The sequence below is a fragment of the Triplophysa rosa genome, linkage group LG18 (assembly GCF_024868665.1).
Source record: "Triplophysa rosa linkage group LG18, Trosa_1v2, whole genome shotgun sequence".
Taxonomy (NCBI): Eukaryota; Metazoa; Chordata; class Actinopteri; order Cypriniformes; family Nemacheilidae; genus Triplophysa; species Triplophysa rosa.
In genome coordinates, this window is record NC_079907.1 from 5910086 (window position 1) to 5930987 (window position 20902).

At 37.3% G+C, this 20902-nt stretch overlaps 2 protein-coding genes and 1 long non-coding RNA gene across 4 annotated transcripts; 1 reads left to right on the forward strand and 2 right to left on the reverse strand.

The window, feature by feature from the left end:
- Positions 1 to 85: 85 nt before the first annotated feature.
- tmem235b (transmembrane protein 235b) lies at positions 86 to 10861 on the forward strand. 2 transcript variants are annotated; one of them, XM_057358430.1, is made up of 5 exons: positions 86 to 968; positions 1379 to 1438; positions 1582 to 1719; positions 7490 to 7679; positions 8719 to 10861. In XM_057358430.1, the coding sequence occupies exons 1-5, from the start codon at positions 797 to 799 to the stop codon at positions 8729 to 8731; spliced, it is 573 nt and encodes a 190-aa protein (XP_057214413.1). In that variant the 5' UTR covers positions 86 to 796; the 3' UTR covers positions 8732 to 10861. The 2 variants fall into 2 exon arrangements, with proteins under 2 accessions (XP_057214413.1, XP_057214412.1); XM_057358429.1 differs by having other exon boundaries at positions 7490 to 10861.
- LOC130569066 (uncharacterized) lies at positions 1604 to 4465 on the reverse strand. Its single transcript, XR_008964781.1, has 3 exons — positions 4408 to 4465; positions 2581 to 3909; positions 1604 to 1756 (listed from the first exon to the last, which is right to left on the reverse strand). It is a non-coding gene; the product is annotated as an uncharacterized LOC130569066 (long non-coding RNA).
- A 162-nt stretch (positions 10862 to 11023) lies between the features above and the next one.
- Positions 11024 to 20398, reverse strand: tha1 (threonine aldolase 1). Its single transcript, XM_057358428.1, has 7 exons — positions 20068 to 20398; positions 19214 to 19297; positions 18828 to 18916; positions 18123 to 18308; positions 15402 to 15539; positions 12437 to 12629; positions 11024 to 11553 (listed from the first exon to the last, which is right to left on the reverse strand). Exons 1-7 carry the CDS (start codon positions 20318 to 20320, stop codon positions 11246 to 11248), a joined length of 1251 nt encoding a protein of 416 aa, XP_057214411.1. The 5' UTR covers positions 20321 to 20398; the 3' UTR covers positions 11024 to 11245.
- Positions 20399 to 20902: the final 504 nt, after the last annotated feature.

Here is a 20902-nt window from a genome sequence, read left to right on the forward strand (position 1 = left end):
AAAAAGCAAGTGCTCTATTCAACTTCAAGTGTATTATTGTAAGCCCAAGGGACAATTTTTGGTGCAGCAATAAAGTTCGTAAGCACATCATGCACAAACAAAAAAACACACATTCTAACATTTAAAAATTTAGAAGCCTTATAGCAATGGGGACAATACCTATTCGTTTTAAGTCTAGGCATACTAGTGTATACAAGACGGAGGCATTTTAAATGAATGTAACGATGGATGGGCTTAATCTGCAAGCATAGTATGAGCTTTCTGTAAAATTAACCGTTCAAATATCAGTTTGCTTGACAATCATTTTACTACCCTGGGTGACATGCGATTTAGTACGAAAAAGGTTCAATAAAACAGTGCCATAAATAGATTCCAAAATTTCTCTTTGCCTGTGTGTCGCACAGGCAATTTTGTTTCATTATTAATTAGAAGTGATAGATTGATGGATGCATGGATGGGGTGTTGGTTATGCACCGTGCGTCATGTTTCCTCCATCAGTCATGCGTAATCTTGCGCCCAGTGCGAGTTGGGCACTTGCTGCTGTGAACACTGAATGTTCGGTCAGACAACACACCTTTTCTTCACTGAATCGACAATCAGTTTTCTTTTAATAACCTCAAGAGTTATCCGTTTCTGCATCTTTAGAGGGCAGGGAGCATCGTTAATTCCAGCTCTTGGAAAGTAAGCGACTCTTCGGTGCAGCATCTGATCGCGGCGCACGGGCATGCCACGCGCTGATGACATCGTTTCCTGCTTAGTTTTTGGCTCACACTGAACTGGAGCCATACCGTAGAGTATGAAAATTACATTTGGCTCCGTGGTGGTCGGCGCGGGTTTAACGGGTGTGCTTAGTTTCAGCTGTTTGACACTCGCCATTGGAAGTGAATATTGGTACATCATTGAAGACAAGCGCACTAACCACACTGACCCGCCGCACATGCACTCTGGACTTTGGGGAGTTACAGATGGTATGACGTTGTTTTTTATTCTTTTATTTTTGCCTGTGATTCTAAGGATTTTGATGAGAAATTGAGCTTTTATAGAACCTGTGGCAGCATGCAAATCAATGTAGTTTCACACCTTTGTCAAACTAATTTACATTTCCCAATTTTTGCAGTCGAATATAAGTTTTTAAGTATATGGTATAGAGCTGCAAATATCAATTTATAGTCGATGAACAGATTATAGCTCAGCATAATCAGAAAAAAACATAACGATAAAAAAATTATTCATTTTCGTGACATCTCCGGGCTTCAAAAATACATAAAAATTCCCAGATAAAACCACGATAAAGCCCTGAATGATTGGCAGTTGTGGCACTGAAAGCATCGTGTGCACAAAGAAAATTACGGCGTTTTTATGCTCTGTTTTTTACTAGATGCTCAAAGTCATACAGAAGCCTCTTCAAGATATTCAGAGTCAGAGAAGCAGATGGAGAGTGAGTTGCCATAACTCTTTTCTAAAAAGGCTCTAAACATTTTGTAAAACGCTGTTGGCTTTAGGTTTGTAAGGAAAAGATTGTGGATGTTATTTATCATCTGTGTGAGGTTTAACAGCTGTAATTAACTCTGTTTCATTCAGTCATGCACAGTGCCATTGCCGTTTTACTCCCCTTGAGTGTGGTGATGCTGGTGTTTGGAGGCATCTGTGGACTTGTCAGTTCCCTCGCCAGAAGTCGGACATTGCTGATCGGATCTGCTTCATATTTTCTTCTGTGCAGTAAGTCTGAACATCCCCATGCTTTCGCTACAGCGTTCTGAAACAAAGGTGCAATCATGATCGCTTTGAAAGGAGTTAATGTGTGTGTAAGATTAAATGGATTGTTGGCAAGTACTGGAAATGTAAGGAATGAATGTAGATACTTAAAAAAAGTTTGGTTGCTTGGCGATTACAAGAGTTCCAAGGTTTTACATGTGTCTGTCTGAAGAGGTGGGACAAAGACGTTTTGAGAGTTTTATTATGCATCCTATATTGATCCGTAACAAAGTTATTTCCAAGTGACCAACAATAGCAATGTAGCTTTGAAAGTATAAAAGAGAAAAAGAGCCCACCCTCCTTTGAGCCATATCTCTGAAGCCACACCCACACATGACTGCACAGCAGTGTTGGGTGTAACTATAGTTACTAAGTAATTAGTTACTGTAATTTAATTACTTTCCCTTGAAAAAGTAAAGTAAGGGATTACTCTTGTTTTTTCTGTAATTTAATTACAGTTACTTTTGATGTAATTAAACTAAATACTTTGTGTAATTATGTGTGTGTAATAGTGGAATTGACATCAAAATTCAGAGTCTAACTTTAAAATCTGTGCTTTAATGTATAATTCTCACATTTGTAATACTTTGGTCAGTTAATAATACTTTATGTAGTTTAATATTATTTATTTGAATGAATTAAAAGAGCCATTTCATGACTATCCTTGAATCACTTAACTCATCAAGGTTGATATAGGATATAGAAAGTAATTAGTAATAAGTAACTAAATACTTTTTGGAGAGAGTAATTTGTACAGTAATCTAATTACACTATTGAATATGTACTTAGTAACTAGTAATTAATTACTTTTTCAGAGTAACTTACCCAACACTGCTGCACAGCCAGAGCAGGATTTGCAAATCATCACATTGAGGGCAAGGTGTTGGTGGAGGATTGATTGCCATCAGGCTGTGAACAGACTTTCAACCAGAATAAAATATATAAATAGTTTCTGAAAAATATTGCACACAAAAACAACACTGTCTGTAGGTTGAAGGGCAGTGTGTAGTCCTGAAAGAGTGTTTGAAAACATTCAATTTCTGAAGTTCAGTATCCAGTGACACAGAAATTATAGAGACTTCACCTTTGATCCCAACACATTTGGCTGTTCAGTCATATGAATGACATTGGGAGCTGGAAGTCTAAAATCATGCTTCACCTAGAGCAATTCTTATGTCAAAGTCTTATGGGACTAAAGTTATTGCGGTTCATCGCTTTCCTCTTGTGAATTGAAAGGATAATGGAGAACATCCCTCCAGCTATTTTGGTGATTGAAATAAGCAATCTAAGGTAAAAGAGAAAAGGAAAACCAAAAAAGGTTCAGCAGATTTATGAGCGTGATAATACAGCCTCCAGCCAGTCTGATCTAGTCAGAAATTCATCATGAATCGGACTGTTATGTAAATGGAATTTTATTGCTTTCGTTCCTCACAAAACAGATCTACAGGCAATAAAAAAAAATACAAGGACTCTGTCAGGGATAACTCCGAGTCAAAGGCAGGATAAGAGTCTTTATTACAATACCTCACACAGAACCAAAGTGATCAAACAAAACCTCAGGGAAGAGTCCGCTGAGGCGGAGGGTACTTGCCCAGATCGGGTAAAGGCGAGAAATAAGGGGCAAAGACTCGAGCGCTTGGCCGTAGTGATAAGGGAAATGGATAGAATTAATACTGCAAGGAGGTAGAACAAAAGAAGTTCCCACCACGTGGGAAAGTGGTTCCTCAAGACCCAGTTCCACAAAACAAGAATTCCTCACGAAACAAATCAATGTACCATAAGGCAGAGTTAAAAATAATAGAGTTCCACAGTGAAGAGTAAGAGTCTCGTAATTCCATAGGACAGAGTTCGGATTTATTCCACACCACAAGACGGAATGCAGGATGCAAGACGAATCTCCGCAGAACGGGTTACTAGACGAATCTCCACAAGGCAAGGTGCTAGACAGATATCCACAAGGCAAGGTGCTAGACGGATATCCACAAGGCAAGGTGCTAGGTAAAATCCACAAGATCCAAGCCGCAGCAACGCCAAGGAGAAAAAACCTTCACTGAGAGTCACTCGAGCTGCCAGGGTTTCGCTGAAGGGAAGGGTTGAGCCGGAACTGTAGACAGGTGAAAGGCAGGCACCGTGTATACAAGCTAGAGCTGGAGCCTAGACACAAAGCGTGATTAGGAAGGCTTAACCCCAGACAAAATCAGAGGAAAAACACTCAACTAACATTAACGGACCAACACAGGACAGAAGAAAAAAGCAGGGGTAAAATTGAGGAGAAAATCAGAGCGTGATGAGCAACCAAGAGGGGAGAGAGAAAAACCAAAGTGAAGCCAGGTGAGGAGAGTGAAACAATAATGAGCGGGTAATAGTGTAGTAATAGGAGTAACAGAAGCAGGCACCGAGCACATGGTGAGCTGTCAAACCGAACCACGTGATCGACAAAGAACAAAACAAACAAGTGCTCAGACCCGGGACCTGACACTCTCCTTTTAACTGAATACAACCAGTGCTCATTTCAGACCGAAGATCCCTACCTCCAAATGCAATCCCAAATCAACATAAACATCACAGACAGGAGAAGTTTGCTTTGATCCTTATATATTCACAGAAAGACTTTTTTGTGTATGAACTGTGGCACAGATGGCTTGCACTTACCTCGCAAACAGCTTCTAAAAGCCTGCAGCCGAGTGTCTTCTCACTAGGCAGCCTGAAGGCGTATATGACTTGAATAAAAGCATCCTTAAGTTAAATAGAAAGGAGCCAGTCAATGGTCTCCTGCAATTATTACCTTGAAAACAGGGAGCACATGAAAGGTATTTAATACAAGGTTGGAATGTAAGTCTAGTGCCTGTCTTATACTTAGTTCAGAGATTGGTCCTCCTTTTGAATAGGAACATCAAAAATACAGTAGAAAGTAATGACTGTAGTGTAAATAGGTGAAAAATACAAACATTTGGTGTGTGTGGGCTTTAATGGGGTTCTCTTTAAAAGGTTATAGGATGAAGAAACCAACTTTATCATGTTTATAGTAGAACAGATGGTCTGGTGTTGGCGGATATACTTGTATTTACTATTTGTTAGGGATAGTTCACCAAAAATAAGTATTCTGTTATCATATATTCACTCTCATGTCGTTCAAAACCTGTATATGACTCTTTTTTTCTGCAGAACATAAAATAAGATATTTTGAGAATTGTCTCAAAATGTTTTCTGTTCATACAATGGAAGTAAATAGGGGACAATGTTGTTTGGTTACCAACATTCTTCAAAATATCTTCTTTTGCGTTTAGCAGAAGAGAGTCATACAGGTTTGGAATGACACGGGGGTGAGTAAATGATTAAAGAATTGTCATTTTTTTNAGGCGTATATGACTTGAATAAAAGCATCCTTAAGTTAAATAGAAAGGAGCCAGTCAATGGTCTCCTGCAATTATTACCTTGAAAACAGGGAGCACATGAAAGGTATTTAATACAAGGTTGGAATGTAAGTCTAGTGCCTGTCTTATACTTAGTTCAGAGATTGGTCCTCCTTTTGAATAGGAACATCAAAAATACAGTAGAAAGTAATGACTGTAGTGTAAATAGGTGAAAAATACAAACATTTGGTGTGTGTGGGCTTTAATGGGGTTCTCTTTAAAAGGTTATAGGATGAAGAAACCAACTTTATCATGTTTATAGTAGAACAGATGGTCTGGTGTTGGCGGATATACTTGTATTTACTATTTGTTAGGGATAGTTCACCAAAAATAAGTATTCTGTTATCATATATTCACTCTCATGTCGTTCAAAACCTGTATATGACTCTTTTTTTCTGCAGAACATAAAATAAGATATTTTGAGAATTGTCTCAAAATGTTTTCTGTTCATACAATGGAAGTAAATAGGGGACAATGTTGTTTGGTTACCAACATTCTTCAAAATATCTTCTTTTGCGTTTAGCAGAAGAGAGTCATACAGGTTTGGAATGACACGGGGGTGAGTAAATGATTAAAGAATTGTCATTTTTTTGGTTGAACTATCCCTTTAATGATTCATTGCTGTCTTCAAAAAGTTTTGCTTTGAAGGAACAGTTCACCCAAAAATGATCATTCTGTCTTCATTTACTCACCTTCGAGTTGTTCCAAAGCTGTATACATTTCTTTGTTCTGATGAACACAGAGAAAGATATTTGGAAGAATGCTTGTAACCAAGCAGTTCTTGGCCACCATTGACTACCATAGTAAATAAAACTACTATGGTAGTCAGAACTGCCCCTGAACTGCTTGCTTTCCTACATTCTTCAAAATATCTTCTTTTGTGTGTTCAACAGAACAAAAAACCTACTGTTGAAGTCAATGGTGGTCGAGAACTATTTGGTTACAAGCATTCTTCCAAATATCTTTCTCTGTGTTCATCAGAACAAAGAAATTTACACAGATTTGGAACAACTTGGGGGTGAGTAAATAAAGACAGAATTTATTCTGTCTAATGTTTATTGGGGGAATAACTCTTCCTTTAACATGGTTCCTATCAATGGCATTCCGTGGCTGTGATTTTGTTTGCTTTTCTGCAAGAGAGTTAATCAGCATAATACAAGCTGTAAACTCTAAATGAGCCGGCAAATGTACTGTAAGATCAAAAGCAACTCCTGTCTAGACTCTCAGCCATGCTCAAAATTGTAACTCTCTCTCTCTATCTCTTGCTGGTTATTGCCTCTTTATTTTATGTCCATGTTATGACCGGTGCAGAAATCCGTTCTCATTTTGTCAGTGTTTAATTAGATGGGATTTCTGCTGCTGTGGATCCACATTAACACATTCCATTTTAATGAAGATTCGGCAATAATGCCCCGTGTCTTGGAATCATCAGGCACACTGGGGTGTTGCATTTATGAGCTAGTTTGACTTCCTCTCTGTTTAGCTTATTGATGCTGATGGTTCTTTTAATTCTGGGACAGCGGATGCTGCGAGGGTGTTTAAGGATTCATGTAGGTTACTGGCGTTCCGCTCTGACAGCAACAGCGCTCGTGGTTTGTGAATCTGAATTGAGAATGTATTTTTATATTTTGTTCTGGTTCAGCTGGTCGCAAGCATTCAGCATTTTTTGCCCCTTAAAATGTTGGATTTCTAAATGACAGTATGGGAACTCTAAATGTCTTTGCTAATGCAAACATCAAATAGTGATCATTAGCAATAAAATACAGAATTGGAGTAAGGGAATAAGGTCGCTGGACCAAGACCATTTAACACAGTTGCAATAAATGAGTTACAGCCATTATAAATTGATGCTGACTGTGCAAAGGCTTTCAAGAACCCTTCACGAGAAATAAACAACATTGGTCATTGGTCAGATTCTTAATGCAAAAAAAGCTGGCTGGTTTATCTTATTATTCATGTTGATCTAAACTCCGCTGAATATAGATATAAATAGGTCTTTACTCAGTTATACATGATCCTACACACATGACATGTCTGTCAACTGCTTCTCTTGTTTAAAAAAACGTATTATAATGCATAATAAAGGACTTGATTGCCATTTAAGGGATGTCGTGTTAGATCTGCCCTCATTAAACCTTATTTATTGTGAGCAATCTGAGACTAGTTGTCTTTTTTCTCATTTATCCATGTACCGCTAAATAAAGAACATCTTGTCTTCACATTTCAAGTAACATCTGTTAGAACAAGATGTAGTCTAAATGGTTTAATTGGCTTTGGTTGTGTAGGTGCATTCATGCGTGCTTGTGCATGTGTATTCTCAGGTCTTCTGACTCTCTCTGGGGTGAGCCTGTACATCAGGTACTCTCAGAAGGCTCTGGAAGAGACAGAGAGGCGCGTGGGGCGTGAACAGATGGCACAGGTACACACATCGTTCGGCTGGTCTATGGACATGGCATGGCTCTCTTGTGTTTTGGAGGTCATAACCGGCCTTCTCCTACTGCTGGCGGCCAGGTTGGTACCTCTGAACCAGTATGAAGATTCTATGGCGCCCATATAGAAGTTCTCCCATGTTCTTCACCTTGCCTGAATTTCAAAGAATTATTTGTGCCAGAAATGTGGATGCCATAGATTTGGTGTAGGGTAGAGACAATATTTGTGAAATATTTCACCTGTTTCACACCTACCGTGTGTTCATTTAGGCTAGATGAAGGGACTCGTCTCGGTCACGTCTCATGATCGCAATCTGTTAATATGGGGATCGATTTAAGAGCATACAGTGAATGCACGGTTTGTATTTTGATTGACGGGGAACTCTCCCGATCAGTGATAAGTATCCCACTTAACTTGAATAGACCATTTCGCAAGATGTAAGCACTACGGAATCACCTCCGGATCTATTTTTAATAAAAAAATTTGAACCTTACATAAATAATTATGGCCCAGTTTCAAGGACAAAGCTTAAGGCTAGTCCCAGACTAAAATAAACGTGTGACCTGTCTTAACTCAACATAACTTGCACAGAAATATCTTAAAATATTGTTTTAAGATATACGTGCCATTGTTTTGTCTCAAGATGCTCACCAGTAACGTATTCTTCTGAGGCATTTCTATAAAAGCAACATAAATATCTTAATTCAACTAAGGCATAGTCCTGGCTTAAGCTAAGCCGTGTCTGTGAAACCGGGCCTAAATGATTTGTTTAATATTTTGATTTAACCGGCTAAATACCTCACTCAATTTTCATACCTTTTGTATATAATTGCTTGTAAATTTCCTCTTTTTGTTTGTGTAATCTATTGTTTTCTTTCTGGTGGATTCCTGTTGTCTATGTTCTTTGCTCTTCACATCATTACCGTCGGATTCACATTACGAATAGAAGCAGTGCCCTAATTGTACATTAATAGATGTTTTATGCCTGCTTGTTCATTAAATACGTGTATGAAAGAAAATGATTTGAATTCTACATTTTCAATAGCTTTATTTTTGTTGTGTCTGTGTGATGTAGTATGAAGTCAAGACTGGTGATTTCTGCTTTTGCTTTTTTTAACAGTACTGCCGGCTGATCTGTAATGTATTTAAACGGATCAGACACTTTTAGAAAACGTGCTATGACGAATGTGATAGATGGCATATCGAATTGTATTTGTTTGTCGTCTCATGCTTCCAGACGAATTTTGCTTATAAGTCAACAATCCCTGAGATGGAAAATATGTTGTTGCTTTTGTAAATACTGCTCTGTTTTTTCTTTAAACAGTTTCTCAGTTTCAGTCCAAAGTATTTGTGTTTTTGACGGCATTGCACTTTAACTTGATTGGTATCTGTTGTTGTCTGTCATATATTTGTTACGATCCTGTCAAAAAGAGTTTTATTGTAATCGTGCCACATATTATTCTGCTTTTGATTTATGCCACAAGCAGGGAACATTGTTTCCAGTCAAATATCCCTCAACATAATTGTAGATGTGACCTTTTTGATGTGATCTTCGTAAACTGTGGTGTTGCAAGAAAATGTCAGTATAAAGCTTTTATTTATCAAAAGTCTGTATTTTCCATGACTAACAGACAAATAACATCAAGAACAAGTGTAATTTCCCTAATCCTTTTATTACACGCAGGGTTAAAAGCGCAAATGTAACTTACATAGACACCGGAAGTGAATCATGAGAATTCCTGTCATTTTGGCAAATTTGACAGATTTTATGACTCATAATGAATGTCATTTCTAACATGGCTTAAATAAGAGTCCTGCAGTGGATTTAATTATGATAACAGGATGAAAGTGACCATAAGGGGTTCTGCTTTAACGCACTCTCTTGTGGAGACAAGAAATCAAGTTCATTTTCAGGTGTGAAAAGAAAATTGAACAAGTGGGGAACAATGCAGTATTTTATTATCATTAGAATGCCTTGTTGAAGACACAAAATACAGGCCAGAATGCTTCTTTCCAAACTGAAATTGATGATGTTTGATTCATGTAAATTACAGCTATTTCCTTTGAAGAAATGACTGGCCATATTTCAAACTGCATCCCAAACATCTGTAAATGTTTTATGTTATTGAGCTGTACAGAATTACAGCTTATAGTCCATGCATCTGAACCCACAATATACAATTATGAGAATTTTTCTCAGAGATGTTCTGTTGTTGAAGCCTCCGTAAGTGGCACAGCCCTAAACAAGCTCCAATTGATCACATACGGCTGATATTAATGGGCTGAACTTGTGCTTCCCTCCTTAAAGACACTTTTTAAGATTTTGTACAAATGTATATACTGTAGAGAGATTTTCTTATGTAGAATGTGTATGTGTATGTGATTTGATAGCAGATTGTTTTTTTTAACATACAACACGCTTTCCCTAAAGATACTAATTAATTCCAGTGAGATGACTGTTGTACAAACTAAATTGATAGTTACTTTCTGTAAAAAATGTATGCTACATGGTGTTTCTGCACATTGATGTTTCACCTAAAAAAAACAACCTAAAATCTCTATTAGCTGTAAAAACAAATGAGTGTGAATAGCATTGGAATTATGTGAATTATGCATCTAATTAACAAGTATGATTTTCAGGGTTCACAGCATGACACTGTTTCCGTGTCGTAATTGTGCATACTGTATCCATGTTTATATGACTTTAAAGGTCCAGTCTATCATTCTTTGGAGGATCTATTGACAGAAATGCAATATAATATACATACTGAGGTGTATAAAGACCTTACATAATGAAGTGTTATGTTTTTATTACCTCAGAATGAGCTATTTCTATCTACATACACTTCGGGTCCCCTTGGATGGAATTCGCCATGTTGTTTCTACAGTAGCCCTAAACGGACAAACTGCTCTACAGAGCGTGTTTCGTAAATACCTTATCTCCTTCGGCAAAGAAGTGAAAAACGTGACGACATCTTAGTCCTGAGTCGGCCACCATAGTGCTTCGAAAGGGAAGGGGAGCAGTGGAGTGAGTGATACGTTCGTTGCAATTCGCAATCCCACTGCTAGATGCCACTAAAATTCATACACTGGACCTTTAAAGATAAGAATAAACATGCACCTAAAAATAGATTAAAGCTATATTGTTTACAGCATTGTAACCCAGGACTGGGCAGTGGCTCTAATTGTTTGATAGATATCTCCTGCAGCAAATGCAATTGCTGCTGTCGTCATGACGATGTCTCTGCACAGCCTGCACCGCATCATTACATGGAGAACACTTATGTAACATGTGATGAAAATAATAAACCTAGAAAAACATCACAGGTGCTTTGCTTGCTTTTTGAACTCTTCACACCACTTCTGGTGCACAATGTATGGAATTGAACACGAGACAAATGTCAAATCTCATAAGAACAATTTATTGTAAAACTAAAGTGTCATTTGGGCTGTTTTAACTGACCACCAAGCTGAATTTGCATAACACCATGATATATAGTGCGAGTTTTGGTTGGCTTTTCAAACCAGAGTGCAATTTTAAAAATATAATGCTATATAATTTGGATTTTTAGTTCAGTTAAAACCTTTAAGCAGGAGTTTAAAAATGGTGTAAAGGCACCAAAATGGTGATGGCTCGAGAACATTTCTCATGCTGCTCTGACAGACTTCAGCCTGAGTTGTTGGGCCACAAACTGAGCCTTCTGTATAGCCAGCTCAGTGTCTTCTTCACTGATACCCAGATGCCACACAGCCCTTATTGCATCTCCGATGTGAGGGAACATCAGCACCCGGACCCCCTGGCCCAGAGCCTTCACTTCCTCTTCATCAACTCTAGCCATCCGCTCACAGAACTCCTCCGAGCTCATGTAGTCATCCTGCACACGGAACCTCAGGATGTTGGTTTCCACGGATGCCAGGTCCAGCTGGTACAAAGGAGGGTCACACTCTGCAAGTGCTACATGGGACAACGGGAGAGCCATTTAATCTGATTTTTTACTTTTACAGTCATCTAGGTCATTTTTTATATGAGAGTATTTTATTATAGAGTATTTAATAATAACTACAAGTTCCACAATTCATTTTCTTATATGCATAATCTAGGTCTAATTTAAAGAGCATCAATTTGCAGCAAGTTTATATAACCATACTCTCTTAAAGGGAAAACTCACCCAAAAATGAAATTGCAGTCATTTTTTACTCACCCTCTTGTCATTTCAAACCTGTATGACTTACTTTCATCTGCAGAACACAAAAGATCATTTGAAGAATGTTGGTACCCAAACAACAGCGGCACCCATTCACTTGCATTGGTTTTGCATACAATAGAAGTGAATGGGTACCGCCATTGTTCGGTTACCAGCATTCTTCTAAATATCTTCTTTTCTGTTCAAACAGGTTTGAAATGACAAAAGGGTGATTAAATGATGACGGAATTGTCATTTTGGGGTGAAAATTCCCTTTAAAGTACATTTCCGCGTTAAAAGTGTATGTTGGTGACAGTTGTTGTGGCGATGAAATATAAATGTTCAACATTTCTAACCGCCTCATTTCTATGCAGCTTCTTAATCTGCTTTTGGCTGCTTCTTAAAACGTACAGGTTTCACTTACCTTGTAATCAAAAGAAAATTAGGGTAATTATATGGCTAACACAATCCTAATGGTATTGGTAATTAAATAATTCGCAGCTATTAAAAAGACGATTTACATACCAATTATATTCATTTAAATTCTCTCATAATTATTAGGGTCTCAGAACACCTAACAAAAGCTGCAGATTAACTAACGTAGCAATGCATCACGTTTCCAGTATTTGCACAATGTTGAGAGTTCAAGGTCACCTTGAGCAAAGCGTTTGGTGTTCCTGTGGTCCTCCTCCAATCTGCCAATCAGGTCTGACAGGGCAATCCTGCCAGCTGCTGCCAAGATGCCCGACTGCCGCATTCCGCCGCCAAGTACCTTGCGGGCACGAACTGCTCTCTGTATGAAATCTTTTGACCCACCAAGCATGGTTCCCACAGGGGCCCCCAGTCCCTGCCAAACAGCAATTGAGATCAAATGAGCCTTTGCGTTTCTGTATTATGTTGTTTTTCAGCTCCTTGCATGAAATCCAAAAGCAGCGATAGAGTGAAACATAATCTGGAAAAGAAATAGGCAATACAGTTTACATACAGTATGTACTGTATACATATAGTACTATAGGATATTTGTACTGTATTGCATTAAATAGATGCATGTTTTCATAGATGCCACTTAAATGCATTTTATACACAAAGTATCTTCAATAAGTAAAGTATTCCAGCTTGGCATATGCATGCACATTTACATGCATGCATGCACATACAATGTATGTGCACATAGACCATCGTTTATTAAACACCGCAGGCTTACAGCAAGAAAACTTCTCAAACACAGTATGTACTTATTCATACATTCAAGTATTTATGTATGTGCAAACTGCAAAGTACACTGTACAACATAAATGAAAGCTCCCTCATACATACACATCACTTAATTATTTTATCCTCAGGTATAATGTGACAGCAACAACAAAACAGCTGTAAAAATGTATGAGAATTCAAGTACACGGGTATAATATCGCCTGGAATACAGATCGACGGTGAGAACAGATTTGATATTCATATTCATACATTTGTCTATAAGCCCCAATTACATTTAATGTCTTTCCACAAAAGAGAAGAAGAAAGATTTGGTGACAGAAAGAATCAGCGTAATTAAAATGCAAATATGCTTGTTGACATCTTCTCTAAGGATTTTGCTGAGGGTTGAGAATGATTAGTTTTTCCTCCAGGCTTTCTTCAATCGACTCTGTGTGTGCGATGATCTTGGATATGATGGGGAATAATGAGCGGTGTCTTTTCAAATCCCAGATATGATTACAAGCGTGTCATCAGAGGAAAAGGTTACACTTTTTATGCTATGAATAAAAATAAGGCTTGATTATATAGACGTGTGAGACACCTTCGGCGTGCAGGTTCTAAAGTATTTGAGCACTGACTTCAACAAGGTCATTTTTCAATACCTCCAACACTTAAACTATTCTCCAGTGAGAAACTGTGCACGGTCTGTAGCCCTGAGGTGTGTGGACTGGAACCGAGAGGCTTGTGTTGAGAATGATTCAAGTAACTTCATCACAGAAGCCCTTTTCTGGACATAGAAATGATTGGAAAAAGCACTTCACACAGCAGAAAAATCACTAGTCTGGTTGTGTTATTTTGTTAGAATGGCAATTTTGTAGCATTTATATAGACAGCATACAAAAGTATAGTTATGTTTATTACATTAGTGTGTAAATCATGTTCTATACATATTTAGGTTAGAAGAGCTCTTATTGGTTCCTTGTACTTTATTTTATTTAAAGTCACATGCATACTCATTGAAGTTAAAGGGATCCTATTATGCCTAATTTTCAAAGTTTTCATTATGTTTATGATGTGCTAGACAATAGGTGTTTATGATTTTTTTTTTCAAAAAGTGCTTTATTTATTACATATTTCACTTGTGTCTTACGCCGTCATCTCGATTCTTCCGAAACTGGTCTGATTGGTCTGGAGCGCGGTTTGGTTTGGAAAGGGGGCAGTATGAGCGCAAATCGCGCCGGAGCGTGGAACTGAAAGCATGACGTAAATTATGCGACTGTCAATTCCTCCCTGAGATTCAGCTGTCACCGTAAAAAACATGTGATACACAGCACACTACATGTGCAGGCGTGTGTCGCCGCGGCCAAAACTACTCCAGATATTAGGTTTGTCAAACATAATGCAACACTGTGTGTAACGATCGGCTTTATGATAATAAAGTACGCGAGGGTGATTTAAAAGCATAATGAGCCGCTTACCCTCGTATCGCTGTCGTATGACAATGACATCATTTAAGCAGATCGGTCCGTGCAGCGCACGCATGAAGCTAAACACCTCTAATAAGCCCCAAACTGAACATTACTATGGATTCCGTTGTGCTGAGAGGGATCGCATTGTTTACGTTTACTTCGAAGCAGTCGCATCGTAATGATGAAAGCGTGCCCGGGTGTGGATGGTAAAGAGCAATGTGAGCGCAGGCCAGCGGGGGAGGCGGGTCAATCGCGCTCGGGCACGGCTGAGAGCAACCGGGATATATGAGAGTACTCCCTTAGTGTGTGTTGAGATGTCCCATCCATTACCCTATCCTTGTTCCAGGGGGCAGGGTCAATGTAAATTTTGGGATTCATGATGTCACTAATGTCACTAGAAAAAAAGTTTGTTGTGGTGCCAACGAGCCGCTCATTGTAGTCTTTAAAAAGTGATTTCTGTTAAAGAAAATATCCTGCTTTTTTGTGAGCGTTACAACTTGGCAGATGTTGTTTATTCTCAAACAGCTATACTACTCACTAACTACATTTAAAGAAGTGAAATTCCATCAGACCTTCCCTTTACAAGTGACCGCACTCCTAAAATCCTTTGTTCAGTAAAATCAATGTAACATATTTTTGTTCAATAATATAATTTCTTATTTTAGACTCTTTGGGGAATTTTATGATTTTATGTAATATTAGTACAATAGTTAAAAACTACTTTTCCACACTGAATATAATATTACGATAACATAATATTTTTCCTATATTTTAATATAATAAAATTTCCTTCGGCAGTCAGAAGTGAAAATCTGACTTTTTTAGGGCCATGTAGCATTAAGTCATGCCTTACACTTTATATATTAACTCGAACCGACACTAAAATGTTCAAAGGAAGTGGAACTAACTGAAGCAGAACAGCTAAGAGAGTCATATGAATATATAGTAGCACATACCTTGGACAGACACACACTGACAGAGTGACAATGTTGTAATATAACAGAGGGGTGGACACCTTGAGCCACAGCAGCATTCATTACCCTCGCTCCATCCATGTGTACTGCCAGACCAAACTTATCAGCCACAGAGCGAAGCTTTGAACAAGAGAAACATACACTTACAGTCAGGTCTGGGATTTGTGCAGGCCAGGCAAACCAGACCCAGCAAATAATTTTATGCTATGAATTTGACTTAAGCAAAGTACACACAATTCTTTAGTCATTCTTTAGTCATTCTATGTCACTGGAAAGTTTGGAATAGGAAAACCCGTCAATACAAAGCAGGTGTCCACATACTTTTGGCCATGTTGTGTATTTATTTATGTGGGTCAAAGACGAAAAAGGGTTTAAGCATAAAAACAACAAGTATAATACTGCTTTAAATTGTTGTTGTTCAAAAAAAAAGAAATCGTTTTCTGTTTAATTTAATTGCATTTTTGTTTTTCTGAGCAAAAGATGCATCATACATTTTCCCTGATTTACAGAAAGCCCACTAAAATGTCATTCAGTGTAACAATCTTGTCAGGCATATTTACAACAAAAATCCATTTATGACATATTAAAAGACTAATTACTTTCACCCCAAATGTTAGTTGTAATTTTCACATTTTGTTTTCAAAATTTGCACTATCCTAGGTTTTGCCCATTTTTCAATAATTTTTTTACTCATTTAAAGCACAGTAAAATGTAATATGCTCCCTTATTCTTTTATATATTTAAATATGTACAGGTCAGAATAAGCATGTTGTTTGAATTTGTACATAAATATTGTTACACTGAATGACAATGTAACATTATTTCAACCAAATTTTGACATTTTATTCTAAAAAAACTTAGAATACACTGAAAAAAGTGAAACTTTGGACAACTTAAAAAAAATTATGTCAACTTGTTACAAGAAATTGTATTAGTTTTTCTCAAATTATATTTATGGCTTGGTTCAAATCAAAATTTATACATTTCAACAAACCACCATTTTTGTAATCAGTGTTTGCTTTAGTTGGGCTTTTGATCCCTGACTTTGGTTAAATGAAATCTCTTTTCTCTTTAAGTGTTTACAATAGTGTTTCAATAAGACTCGTGCATTAATAAGAAAAGAAGAAATGCTTTAAAGTTTAGTTTTTGTGAGGTCCATCAAGCTTTGATAAAGATGAGAAGTGACACTAAATAATGTGGAAGTTGATCTTTTACGACTGATTCGAATGTCCTGGTTCACAAATGAAAAGATACTGTAATAAAATAAACAGTAAAATTTTCTTGGCACACTTAGACATCAACAGTCATCATACAAACCTCAACAATGGTGATAATCATCATAATTGACGTAATTTTTTTAAGCTGTCTAAAGTTTCACTTTTTTCAGTGATAAAGTAGACATTTTACTTGCATTTAATGTGCTTTCTATGGACATAAAATCACTTTTGTAAATTTCTTTTGAAGGGGACATCTTAACGTCTTTGACCCACATACATTTTTAACTTTAATTGGGGATGGACATTTCTAAATAATATCATAATTTAATATTTGAGCTCATATAAAAATGAAAACCAAATTTAGATACTAATTTAGTTTGGATCAAAATCATGCCTTAACAACTAGAACATGAGTGATATTTACAACAGAGAGTAGACACAAAATATTTTTGTTGCTATCCTGTGTTTGCGCATATGCTTTGTGAATATCACTGATGTGTTTTATGGCAACAAATTGAGAATGTCGAACTGAACAGTGTTGTTTGTGTGCACCCTCTAATGGAGAGAAATGGCACGGGTCAAGACTTTTACAGAATAATGGAATATAATGGTTTAACAGTTCTATTAATAATTGTTTGCGTTTCACCAAGTCTTATAAAGAGCCTGCATTTTCAAAATGTAACATTTCTATGACAGTCCATCATTTAATTTTTTGTATCTTTGGAGATTTGGTGTGTCTACTTTATATACACTTTTCTGCTCTGATAGTTCTTGGTCGAGCACCCACTTTGAGCTGATATGCATGCGTTTGTTTTGTCATCGTTTTTTTTTTACCAAAGCCATTCATATGCTTGAATATATTGCATGAGTCACACAGAAAAAAACTGTCCCTATCCAGACGTTGCTAAAAACTTTCATTTTTGTGAACTAAATGTTTAACAATTAGGCTGGCACAGAAATGCATGGGTACAAAGATGTGCTAAGCAACCAGCTTTGTTAAAGAGCTTTATATCATTTTGATTCAAATAATTCCTGCGTGTAGAGGCAATTCTCTCATCATATGCACCAAATACAATAAACTTGTTTACCCACTCCACAGTGCCACCCATGCATTTTGCTATAACTCTATAATATATAGAGTAATAAATGATAATTAGTTATTTTGTCATAACTTTTAGTTAGTCTTCACAGTTTATCATGCACTCACTGTATTTATTCCCAGCAAAGGACAATTGACGAAATTTGAGTTGTATTTTTACTTTCCGAATGACTCCAGATCGAACATTCAATATCGATTTAAATGTCTTGTATGTGTAGGAAGTGGCAGACTGACAGGATGTGGCCTTGCCAAACCGTTGCACGAAACCTATTTTGTTCTGCATTGATGAAAGAAACAGTTCGTGTTTAAACACGCATTTGTTAAAAGAATGTTGCCAGACAGGATTGCTCCCCACCCAATTCACGAACCAATGTTCAGGTCACTAACCTCCTGCAGGAACGAGAGTGGGAGGACTCGCCCTCCCTGAATATTGTGCGTGTTTTCCACGCACACCAGGCGAGAGCGTGGGTAGTGCGAGTTAGGGTAACCGTGACGGATCTTGGAGATCAGCCGGTCTAGGTCGAACGTGCCATCGGCAAGTGTAGTCAATGCAACAGAATGGACACCTGCGAGCTATTAAGACAGAGAAAGACGACATTTAGAGATAATGAGCTTTTCGTCAAGTATAAACACTTTTGACCCTTTGCAGACATTTGGAAAATAAACTCTCCCAAAAGTGTGACTACATTCTTTCATTTGACCCTCAATGCCCAACATTGTGTGTGTGTGTGTGTGTGTATGTGTGTGTGTGCGTGCATGCATGCGTGTATTTCTGCATGCATTGAAAAGTACATGAAAAACAAAACTGTTGTAATATTACACAGACTGTTAATAAATAACAATTCATAATCTGAAGTTAAAAGTATAGTTCAACCAAAAAAGAAAATGATGTCATCATTTATGCTACTCAAAACCTGTATATGACTCTGTGGAACACAAAAGAAAATATTTGGAGAAATGTCTCAGTGGTATCTTCTTTTGTGTTCCGTAGAAGAAAGTCATACAGGTAATGCAATGAGGGCAAATGAAGAATTTTCATTTTTGGGTGAACTACCCCTTTAAAAGAGAAATGTATCACTCCATTGTTCATACCTGTGCACTTCCACCCTGCTCATAGATATAAATATGAGAGAGGTCACCTAACAGCATCTCATCTCCCCTCTCTCTGCAGTGCACCATAACTGAGAGAGACACATATAAAGAAAAATGTGCGTTAGAGAGCAAAACACGTTGGGAATAATAGTTCTGCACTACAGTGAATGTAAATCTGGTTTGAACAACAACTAAATTCCAAGAAAAGTATCTATAAAAACCGAAATCATTTATAAAAACATGTGATTTTAATACCCAGAGGCAGTGGTCAAGCAGAGATGTAGTCCAAACAGAGAAAAATAGCATCACATATGTTCATTTTAACCCCAAGACACAATCGTAAGATAGCTTTATTAACAGCTCTGGGCATCATGGTGCAGTCATACCTGCAATGAGATTACCCATCGTTCCTGTGGGGACATATAAAGTATCCTCCATTCCGAACATTTCAGCAGCTTCTTTTTGTAGTTCTGTAGGAGTGACAAAAACAATTTAATGTATATGATGTTTAGATATATATTATTCAAGTAGAAGGTTTGGACACACCTACTAATTTTTATACTCAATAAATGACTAAATTCTCTACAATAAAATACCATATTTGGATACTTACTTATACAATACTGCAACTTTTTGATGTTTTCTCAACCAAATCATGAATCTTCACATGGGATGTTTTTAAAACATGCTGTCCACATATTGGCACCTTTTCATTTGCGATACAGCTATAGGCTACCGTAAAATACAAGTAGGCCTATTGAAAATGTGACTACTCTAGTTATTTAGGCACAAAAAATGTAAAGGTGCTAAAATCATGAGAACAAAAATCCAGGCTAGTATAACCAAACTCTGACTCATACTCTTGTACATAAGGTTTTAAAGTCAGTATAACATGTACAAGGTCAGGATAATCATATAATACCATCTAATACAAACAAAAATACAATAGAAACCGTAGGCATAATGCATTTAATGTTTATAATGGGTATAGGCTATTGTATTGGTTTTAATGAAAACCATGAAACGCACAGCATTAAAGGAATTTTCATTTTCAGTATGGTCAAGTGTTTCTTAAAGATTATAATATATATATATATATATATATATATATATATAAAGGAAAAATAAAGTAGGCTAGTTTAAAAAAGTATTTCAGTATAGCACTAAGATTAAAATGCTGGTAAACATCTTATTTTGTTGACAAAAAAACGTATATTTTTAGGTTTTGTGTCTCTCTAACCATTAACAACAGGATCCTCTCCAAACACATCATCTCCTACGTCTGCCTCCGCCATGGCTTTGCGCATGGCAGCTCCAGGTTTGGTGACGGTATCGCTCCGGAGGTCCACGGTGCGAACAGCTGACCTGACTGCGGCCATCTGATGGGATCCGTAACACAGCCGCCGAACCGGATCGACGCGGAAAACACGCCGATGTTTGTGTAAGCAGTGCCGGAGTAAACGAGCTGAACACATGAATGTTTTGGAGGTCATGTCTTCTTTTCACTTACAGATCTGGCCGTGTGCTTTTTATGAAGGATCCGGAAGGCGATCATGCAGATTGCCGCATGACTGGTTTGACCTGTTTGTTAGAATAATAAAAACTGTTACACATCCCAGAAGATCCACCAGGTGGCACATCGACTTGTTTTAGGCCTCATATATTGCACTTAGTTATTAAGATGGATCTAAAATTACATGGGAACCTGTAGTTAATTATAATATTTTCGTTTTTTAATTGGATTTGTAAATGAAATCTGTATTATATTTGTTTTAATAATTGTGACCTCGCCTGTGATTTCCCGGTTAAAGTCACAGAATTATGAGATTTAGGTTTTTATAGCCACAAAATGACAAAAAATATGTAATTTGTGTGTATTGTTGTAAATGGCAGATCATAATCCTACCTTTAAGATGTAGTATTCAAAATTTTATGTATGACATGATAAACGCGAGAAATTAACGATTTTATTGACACTACACTTTATTATTATAGGCCAAAATATACCGGAACCGCTTAACACTTGATTTTTGGGGGGCAGAAATACCCGATGATTTTTGTATCAATCGTTTTAG

Excerpts from the sequence above, each read along its gene's own strand:
- tmem235b (XM_057358429.1), top strand. The coding sequence starts at position 797 with ATGAAAATTACATTTGGCTCCGTGGTGGTCGGCGCGGGTTTAACGGGT. Across the intron at positions 969-1,378 it reads ACTTTGGGGAGTTACAGATG|ATGCTCAAAGTCATACAGAA; the intron begins GTATGACGTTGT and ends GTTTTTTACTAG. Across the intron at positions 1,720-7,489 it reads TTCATATTTTCTTCTGTGCA|GTCTTCTGACTCTCTCTGGG; the intron begins GTAAGTCTGAAC and ends GTGTATTCTCAG.
- tha1 (XM_057358428.1), bottom strand. The coding sequence starts at position 20,320 with ATGACCTCCAAAACATTCATGTGTTCAGCTCGTTTACTCCGGCACTGC. Across the intron at positions 19,298-20,067 it reads AGAGGATCCTGTTGTTAATG|AACTACAAAAAGAAGCTGCT; the intron begins GTTAGAGAGACA and ends TCACTCCTACAG. Across the intron at positions 18,309-18,827 it reads AGCAGGGTGGAAGTGCACAG|CTCGCAGGTGTCCATTCTGT; the intron begins GTATGAACAATG and ends CTGTCTTAATAG.